The sequence below is a fragment of the Myzus persicae genome, unplaced genomic scaffold, assembly GCF_001856785.1.
Source record: "Myzus persicae strain clone G006 unplaced genomic scaffold, MPER_G0061.0, whole genome shotgun sequence".
Lineage (NCBI taxonomy): Eukaryota > Metazoa > Arthropoda > Insecta > Hemiptera > Aphididae > Myzus > Myzus persicae.
In genome coordinates this window covers 5,779-15,853 of record NW_019103953.1, presented here as the reverse complement: position 1 = coordinate 15,853, position 10,075 = coordinate 5,779, and the positions used below count along the sequence as shown (strand labels likewise).

General features: G+C 28.5%; 3 protein-coding genes across 3 annotated transcripts; 1 reads left to right on the top strand and 2 right to left on the bottom strand.

The window, feature by feature from the left end:
* Window positions 1-2,439, bottom strand: LOC111036809 (mediator of RNA polymerase II transcription subunit 31). The gene is made up of 5 exons (XM_022319013.1): window positions 2,304-2,439; window positions 2,035-2,172; window positions 1,572-1,661; window positions 1,402-1,498; window positions 1-571 (listed from the first exon to the last, which is right to left on the bottom strand). Exons 2-5 carry the CDS (start codon window positions 2,045-2,047, stop codon window positions 295-297), a joined length of 477 nt encoding a protein of 158 aa, XP_022174705.1. The 5' UTR covers window positions 2,048-2,172; window positions 2,304-2,439; the 3' UTR covers window positions 1-294.
* A 169-nt stretch (window positions 2,440-2,608) lies between these two features.
* On the top strand, window positions 2,609-6,177 carry LOC111036808 (target of rapamycin complex subunit lst8). Its single transcript, XM_022319012.1, has 7 exons — window positions 2,609-3,033; window positions 3,367-3,418; window positions 3,485-3,647; window positions 3,708-3,858; window positions 3,923-4,113; window positions 4,181-4,323; window positions 6,013-6,177. Exons 1-7 carry the CDS (start codon window positions 2,914-2,916, stop codon window positions 6,126-6,128), a joined length of 936 nt encoding a protein of 311 aa, XP_022174704.1. The 5' UTR covers window positions 2,609-2,913; the 3' UTR covers window positions 6,129-6,177.
* Window positions 5,816-7,492, bottom strand: LOC111036807 (3-oxoacyl-[acyl-carrier-protein] synthase, mitochondrial). The gene has a single exon (XM_022319011.1). It carries the CDS (start codon window positions 7,400-7,402, stop codon window positions 6,149-6,151), a length of 1,254 nt encoding a protein of 417 aa, XP_022174703.1. The 5' UTR covers window positions 7,403-7,492; the 3' UTR covers window positions 5,816-6,148.
* Window positions 7,493-10,075: the final 2,583 nt, after the last annotated feature.

Below are 10,075 nucleotides of genomic sequence, written 5' to 3'. Positions count from 1 at the left end.
TTTCTTTTAAATAAATACCCTTCATATAATTCAATCAGAATTAAATTGAATACATTTTTAATTTTCAAAATACAATCAAGTGCAAAATTGTATGTTTCAAGTATTGATTTATTTAAAAATCACTTTAGGTAATGTGAAAATATGTTAATGCAAATAGTTAATACATAATAATTAAAGTTATTTTCAGATAAACAGCTTATAATTATATTTAAAAACCTAATGCACATTTTATACATGGAAAGATACATACAACAATAAGTTATAAAATAATCTTAAATTATAAATGATAGTAAATTAAGGAGGCATCACTTTAGGAATGGGCATAGTAGCTGGCATGATTCCATTTGTGCCATTAGTTTGTGCTTGTCCAATGTTTGATGTACCAGATTTATTCATCATATTCATATTGTGCTCATATGCAGTATGAATCAATTTAGTTCTCCTTCTAGTGTAATGTTGCCAAATCAATAACAACTGATCATCAATAAATTTCGAACAAATAGCAGTAGCTATTTCTTTTCTAAATGGTTCATGCTGTAAAAGATCTAAAAAGTACAAACACATGGGATACCTGTAAACAATTTAAAAATCTTTGTGAGTAAACTGTAAGTTATTTAAAAAAAATATAATTATTATATATTTGTATGTCATCATGTTGTATTTTATACTCAGTATTTATACATTTCATTTATTTTTCTTAATTAAATCGATTTCTATACTAATTGATGATCAAACTATAAAAATAAAACTGATAAAGTGTGATTCACAATTAATTGATTATAATTATTTTAAAAATGTCATCACTGTTTATTACTTTTTAAATATACTATATAATATACTCTTAAGTTTTTGAAGTAGGATGTGAGATGGGTTTAAAAAATTAAGCACACATTCTTATTATAAAATAGTTAATACAATTTTCTAAAATGCTGAACAAATGTTTATATTTATTTTTAGAATTTAATAAATTATATACTATTGGTATTTCATAATGGTATATACATGGTAAATTATTTTAAGACTTAAATTTCTGGACTCATAATTAAATTAACTCTTAAATAATACTTTCCATTTTTAATTAAGTAGCATACCAAATATTGCATATCAATGGTCAGTATCCATATGGAATGTAAAAAAAAATATAAAAACTGGTGAGTGATTTATAAAGTTAAAAATTAAAATAGGTTAATGCATTTAATATTTAATCATGCATGCAGTTAAATTTAATATTACTCTATACTTATATTATTTTAGGCCTATAATACACATAAGTGTAATAAAATATTATGTGATAATATAGATATGTGTTACATAACATAAACAAACTAATTATTTATAGATGATTAGTTAAAATCAGGAATCTATCTAGAGGTATAACGTTTAATTATTATCAGTACTTACTTAATAAATTTTGCATAATCTGGCTCTTTCCAGTATAGTAAATATTTTAAATAATTAATAAAAGACTGATCCTTAAAGTATCCACGTTGAGCTAAAACTGAATAGTAGAAAAATAAGAAATACATTTTTTAAATTGCTTGTAAATACCATTGTTAAAAATTAAAACTTACAGTTTAAATAATTTGGATTAGCTAAGCATTGAACAAATTCAAGTTCTACTTGAAACCTTAATCTGGTTTGTTCTTCAGTTTCAGGACCACCTGCAAAGGAAAAATAAGTTAATTAAATAAAATAGGTAATAACAGTTACTTTAACATAATATGATGATAATCTCTGAATAGTATTGTAGAAATAGAATTCTATTATATAAAGAAAATAATAATTTTATAGTTCCCAATTGTAATGACACTAAAATACATATTATTTCAATAAATTCTACAAGTATCAACTTTAATTCAAAGTTAAAAGAGAAAATAATATGTTCAAATGTAATTTTGACTAGATATATTTTTAATAATATCACAATATTGTCTGTACTACCAATTTTCACAAAATAGCTTCATATACCTAATATTAATCATTATTATCTTATAATATGTAGAAGTAGTTTAATAGTTTATAAATCTCATTTACCTTTGTTAGCCATTTTGGTTTGGTTAATTCTTCATTAGATTTTGTGTTATTTAAGTAAATTGTCGACTTGTTTATACAATAGATTTGCAACTCAAACAATCATGTCATGACGCCACTCGGTCGAATGTCATTAGAAAGCTATAAACACAACAGCAATTAGCAATCATCAATCAACTATTGAAAAGAACACATTATATTATCAAGGATCAGACATCAGTAGACAATTACAGACAGTAACAAAATTCAAATACTCAATAATAGTATATTACCTTTAGAATTTAGATTTAGAGTTTTGCTAAAATAAAATATAAATTTATCATAATAATATCATAGTTAAGTTTTATAGTTGACTTATCAGTCTGCAGTCTTCACTCTGCAATCTGCCGTACATCAGCCACCAATGACTAATGAGTGAGAGAAAGACGGGAATTCTTCAGTGTTGCCTTATCCTGCCACGCGTATGTCTGATCGTGTAAATTGACAAACTGTTAAATTGATAATAATTTGGACACGACGTGATATGAACATTTTAACTTTAGCACGAACGAAGATGATAATAATAATAATAATAATAATAATATTAAAATGTTCCTAATTTCCCATAATATAAATAAAAACCATAATTGAGTCATTCTTTAGTCTTAAATCGCAATTCAATATTCATAATTCATATTTCAAATATTTCAATTTCATTTTCATAATATATTGTTAAGCCCAATTATTAAATACCATTATTTTATATTTTCCTAATATTAAAAATGAATTTAAACTGTAAAATTTTAAATTGATTTTGGATGTATTAGTTTTGTCACCGAAAAATAAAGTTTTAAATTATTCATTCAGATATTCTCCATCAATGTATTAACTTAAAGTTCAATAATGGTAGACAATGCATTAACTGAAAAGGTACTGTTGGCTACTGGAGGATATGATCACACCATTAAGTTATGGCATGCAAATACTGGAGTTTGCAATAGAAGCTTAACACATTTAGATTCTGTATCCTTAAAGACGCAATCTTAAATATTTATCTTGCTTTAAATCTGTTGAACTTTCTTGTCTAGATAAAAGTTGAATGAATCAAATTGTGAAAAATTTTAATTCAATATATATGTAGTAGGAACATAATTTTTGTTCATGTTGTTCCTGTGTACAAATACTGTGTACTTAATATACTGAGAGTCATTGTATGTACTCTGTATTGTGACTTAAACATTTGTAGTAGGCATTAGTTTGTCTAACATGATAAAACTAATTATAATATTAAAATATTTTGTTTTAAACTTTTTATAAATAATTTGTGTGAATAGAATCCTTGACTAATTCATTTAGCAAGTAAATGCATTGGAAATCACACCCGACAGACAACTCTTAGCTGCTGCAGGTAATTTTTTAAATAATTAAATCCCATATTTAACTGTGTACTTAATTTTGGTATTTTGTTTTACAGGGTTTCAACATATCCGTATGTATGACTTAAATTCAAGCAATCCAAATCCAATTTTAAACTATGAAGGAATATCAAAAAACATTACTGGTGTTGGATTCCATGAAGATGGTAAATGGATGTTTACATGTGGTGAAGACTGTAGTGCCCGTGTGTGGGATTTAAGGTACAAAAGAAGATTAAATTACACAAAATAACATACAAGTTATTATTATATTTTGAGCAGGTCTAGAAACTTGCAATGTCAGCGTATATTTCAAACAACTGCTCCTATCACTAGTATTTGTCTTCATCCTAATCAAGGTGAGTTAATATTAGGTGATCAGTCTGGCTTGCTTCATTTATGGGATTTGAAAACTGATCACAATGAACAACTTGTAAGTGTAAAACATTAATGCAGTTCTTCAATTTTCTTCCTGTTTTAACTTTTCATAAGTTTAGATACCTGAAGTTGATGCATCTATACAATGCGTGGCTATTGATTCTAGTGCAAATTATGTTGCTTCTGTAAATAATAAAGGAAACTGTTACCTATGGAGTTATAACGGTAATGGTTCTAGACTAAGTCCAGAGCACAAAATGAATGCTCACAGGAAGTATGCTCTTCATTGTAAATTCAGTCCTGATTCAACGTAAGAATATAAATAATTTTGACTTGTAATTATATTAATCTCCGATTAATTTCTTTAATTGTAATAGATTGTTAGTAACAACTGCAGGTGATCGAACAGCTTTTATCTGGAAAACTAGTGATTTTTCTTTAAAACAAGAACTAAAAGATGAACGGCAGAGATGGGTGTGGGATACAGCGTTTAGTAATGATTCAGAACATTTATTGACAGGTATTATTGGGAATATTTATAACAACTTATAAATTAATAAACATGTTTCTAAAACTGGATATAACAAAAATAATTAAAAAGAGAAGATTAATGTGGGCTGGGCACATTTGGAGAAAAACAAATTTCTGCATGTAAAGGGTCATTGAGGAAGAGGTGGTTGGAAAAAAACTGTTTTTTAGATACATTATAATATGCTCAGCAGATTATGTTTAGAGTAAAACGTAGTCTGCTGAGTGTACAATTTTCCATACTGAATACTTGTAAGATGGAGACAACTAATGGTGGTTTTGCGTTCTCTTAAGATTAGAAGATAGAATAAGAAAGGTGGTAGCAGTAGTACCGAATGGATGCTGGGTTGAGTTGTCAATGGATAAAAAGAGATACTTGTAAATTTGTTTACAGAGTTGGTCTTGGAGGCCGAAACCCCCACTAGAAGAAGAAGGTTAAAAAGCTTATAACAAATTAGATCTATGGTTAATGTAACCAGTGGCATTGCAAAATTGTGGAGGCTTTGAAGCATATCATTTACTTTTAATATTTTTACCGCCACCCCTCTATTGAACCAAAACAAGTAGCAGAGACCATTAATAACTAAATTATAATATTTGTCATGATATTTGTGTTTAGGTCTTATAATTAAACATTACCCATTCGGACTCGGCCACACACCCATTTTGGACATTAAGCAGTTGCTTCAAATAATCCTACATCCCTCCACCTCTGCTCTTAACTAATTAATTTGTTTTTGGTATTTATAATACAGTGGACACCGCTTATAAGAATCACGGATATAGGATTCAGTCGCTTATTAGACTCAAAATTGTCTGAAACGGTCCGGACGTATCCCAATACTTCATAAAAATTTCGGTTATAAGACTCAACAATTCGTTTATAAGACTCAAATTTTGTAAAAAAAAAAATGGTAAAAAATAAACATTTTTGGTCAAAATTTAGAAATAAATTAATGTTTTTTGCTTTATTATGTGTGTATGTACAACAAATTGTATCGTCTTTCACATTTTCCAATATATTTCCGGAATATTAGTTTATAACTAAAAAAAAAAACAAAATCACAATTCTTTTTCATAAATAATATATAGGTACATTATACATACATCTTTTATAATTTTTTATTAATGTATGTAGATATTGTAATTTTAATTTTTTATCAGAATTTTTTTAATTTATTCAATAATACTTATGTCACATGTAATATGTATTAGAGTATTAAAATTAAAGAAAAATATGTAGTAAAATAAAATTCATAAATATGTAATTAATTTTTTTTCCTACTTCGGTTATAAGACTCACTTTGTGTTGGTCCCAATGTGAGTATTATAAGCGGCGTCCACTGTATAATCAATAGCATTGAAGATAAAAATGTATTCATATTTATTAATAGAAAGTTATTTCTATAAGGTCCTTACATCTCTAAATCTAAAATATTAATTTTTGTGTGAACTCATAAGTCATTATTCATCAATAGTTATTTTCATCAAATTACATTTATTCAGTTTTTGTATGAACATGCAACGTGGATATTTATTTTAGTAAAATAGTAAAACTAATTTTTATATTTTGTTAACAGGTTTAGATACATAAACTTTTATTTGGCAGTGCTACATTTTTTACAATTTTATAGTGGATACATAATATTATACTTCATGATTTTCTTTTCTTATTTTTTAGCTTCATCAGATGGCATGGCAAGATTATGGAACGTAGAAAGCGGCAACATAGAACGTGAATATGAAGGACATCAAAAATCACTTACAGCTTTAGCATTTTGTGATCCATATAGTTAGGTTTTAAAGTTATACTAGTTTTATGATGAAATAAAATTAGAAAAACAGAGACATGCGTTTGTACCTCCAAAACCAAATGCATTTTTTATTGCTATTCTATTTTCTTGCTTCCATTGCATTGGACTTTTAGCAACACAAATTAAATTTTCAGCTTCTTTGCAAATGTTGTTTAGATTTGCTGTTGGTGGAATAACACCTTCATAACAAGCAAGAATTGTAAAAATACTCTCTAAATTACCAGCTGACCCTAGTAAATGACCATGACTACCTTTTGTGGATGAAACATGTACATTAATGCAGTGCTCATCAAAAAGTCTTTTAATTGCCGTTAATTCGATGGCATCTCCTACCGGAGTTGAGGTGGCATGTGCATTTACATATGAAATTTGTGTCTTGTCTACATTAGCATCTAAAATGGCTCTAGTCATGGCTAGTAAAGCTCCTTGGCCATTTTCTGGTGGTGCTGTTAAGTGTGAAGCATCACCAGATAAACCATAACCCAGAACTTCTCCATAAATATGAGCGTTTCTATTGAGAGCATGTTCTAATTCTTCTAGTATAAGCATAGCAGACCCTTCACCGATAACAAAACCATCTCGATTTACATCAAATGGTCTTGATGCTAATTCTGGTTTATCATTTTGAGTAGATAGTGCTCGTATTCTACAAAAAGAAGCTAATGACAATGGGCTTATACATGACTCAGCAGCACCACAAATCATTGCTTTTGCTTGTCCATACTGAATAAAACGAAAACCATCACCAATTGCATGGGCTCCGGTTGCACAAGCAGTAGACACAGCATGATTGGGTCCTTGTATGCCATAAGTCATGCTTATTTGGCCAGCTGCCATATTGAGTAGAATACGTGGCACAAAATATGGGCTGACTTTACTGTAACTTATTTCTAAAGCCTTGGCTGTTTGACACACATCCTCTAAGTCTACCATACCCACTCCTACACTGACTCCAATACTCTCTTTATCGACTGTAGATGAAAATATTTTTGAATCATCAACTGCTTCTTGGGCAGCAATCAGTGCTAGACGAGTCGAAGGGGCCATTGTACGTAATTTGTTCTTAGGCACTGATCCTGGCAAATCCTCCAGTCCGTCTAGAGTCGCCGCGATTTTGGAAGGAATGTTTTTATAAAGGTCATTGTCCAATTTTCTTATAAACGATTTTCCTGACAAAATATTTCTCCAAGATGTATATTTATTGGCACCAGCTGGACAAATGGCACCCATACCAGTTATTACGACTCTTTTTTTCATTATTTTATTCTTATAACATTCTAAAAAAAAATGAAAGTGTTGAAAAATATGAAATTTTTAAAACAAAACGATTAACGAATTGAAAATTATTTCTCCTACCTATTTCAAAATAAATAATGATAACTGTTATCAATGTTATCAATTTAATTCAGCCTATACCGCAAATACCTAGAGAGCCTTATACCCACATACCTATATATACCTAAAAATACTAGATAGTTGACTTGGAAATGATTTTGAAGCCCACAAATCACAGAATAGATAAATAATCTCGGGCATTTTGTAGGCTTCATAATTTTTACATTGTAGGAATAGGGAGTCGTAGTCGTCTATCTAGTATTTTTATATACCCTGTGCTTATACCACAGAAAAGATTAAATTTAATCTATTCTGTGCTTATACCATAGACCAATATCACTTATACCACGAATGTTCCGTTTTTCTAATCGACATTCAGACGTCATTTAAATTTTAGGGTGACCGCACACTGGTAAAGCAAAATTGACTGAAGAAATGTAAGTCATATTTAGTCATTTTGCTTTAGTCATAATAAAGCATTGTTGTCGCTCACTACATAAAACATAGCTAGTCAAATAAAAATATATCAAGTAGTCGTCAAAATGTCGTCCGACGAGGAAGACGTTGCTATTCCTATTTTATGGTTTCTTTTAAGAGAAATTGATCAGGAAGAAAATAAAAAAAAACTTTGGGTTCATTCTTTGAAATTGAAACGAACTGAAAATAATACAGTTAAATATTTTGTTCATGAACTTCGAAATGACGAATGTAAATTTAGAAATTTTACACGAATGAGTACCGACACGTTTGATTATATTCTAGAAATACTTAACGATGAAATTCGAAAAACTGATACTAATTTCAGAAAAAGTATCACTCCAGAAGAGAAATTATTGGTGACATTGAGGTAAGTTAATGACAAATTCTACATAATTAGATATTAGATTTTGAGCGGAGCACAGCGAAATAATGTATTGATTTTACAATGATGTGTTTAAAAAAAAAATTTTGTTTATCTTATACAATGATTTATCATTGAATTAAATTATAACATATCCATTACAACGACATGCTTGATAACTACTGAACAGCAGAGCAGTACCCACTTGTCCAACTTTTTTTACATTTTCATTTTTTCGCTCCACTAAGAATTTAAAATAGCAGGTAGTATAAAAATAATTCTTTTAGACTTGCGAATGCTCTTGAACATATTACTTTTTATTGTTATAATACTATTATAATAAAATAAGTTAACACTTAATAAGGTTATACTTAATTATACTTAATTTTTAACAATATAAAAATGATAATTTATTATAATGAAAAATCAACTGTAATAATGCAAAATATAAGAACTTGAACTATCCGACGAGAAGAAATCTAGAGAACTCGCAATGTACTGAATTGCATTAAATTGCTGCGGTTAATGATTTGCATTTAAATGATCAATGAGGTATAATATTAGAATGTGGCGCATTATTGTATCTTGGCATTTCATACGACGTTTCTTGGCTGTCGAGAGCTGATCAATGGTATTTAATACAATTTTTTTGAATCGACGTTGATTTTTATCATTTAATTTTAAATACTTTAAATAATACTTTAAAAAAAGTTCAGGTGTATCCTCATTAATTTTTTTTGGTTGAGTTCTTGTCTTTAGAAATTCCAACATCGGTTCCACCACTCTTTCACTGGGTAACATTTTTCGGTTTGTTCTTGGTTTTTTAAATAATGGTTCATTACTAGATTTTTCATTTTCTGCATCTTCAGTAACTACTGTTTGTGAAATCACTTCTTGTTCAACTGTTTCTAAATTTTTTTCTGTATCTGACCTTATAGGTTCTTCAACGAAACTATCGTTTTCTAAGTTATCTATATGGAATGACGCAACTAGACCTCTAAAACGCAGGGTGCTAAATCTGTGAATGCATCACAGAGTTGTGGCAGAGCCACCCACACCTCCCCTGCACCTAAACCTACAATCCTCGATAAATCAAAATTTTAAAATACATATTAACACACTTCACATAAATAAAAGAAAATATATTAATAATTCTCTTATTTCCTACAATATTAATAACATATTGGTACATTTTAATTTCATAATCTTGTTAGTAAATAACTAAGACATCATATACATTTTAAATCAGCATAATTTTTCTGGGTTTCATGCAGTATAAATAATTCTGCAGCTATGTAATGTGAAATAGCTACAGAAAAGTTCATCGACGGCCATATGAATAGATTATTAAATAGTTTGCAAATAAATTACCCTCGCGGTATGAAAAATATAAGATGGGGGGCGACTTCACTCTACACCCTCTTTTGAGCTACGAATTGAAATATGCTGCTAACATTTTGCAAATAGCCGCTAACTTATTTATAATTTCGAGTCCAAAAATTATACCAATCATTGGTGTTTATACGTAGGTATAGTTTATAGTATAATTTAAAATTATATTATGTAATACACAATTGAAATATACTGCTTACAGAAGTATTTTACAGAATATATCGGGCTACTATTTAATATAAGTTTAATATAGAATAATTGTTTCTTACCCTTATAGTCTTAATACATGGTAATATTACAATAAACATAAATTAATAATTTATTTTTTTAAATGTATTTATTAATTCTTTTTACTCTATATT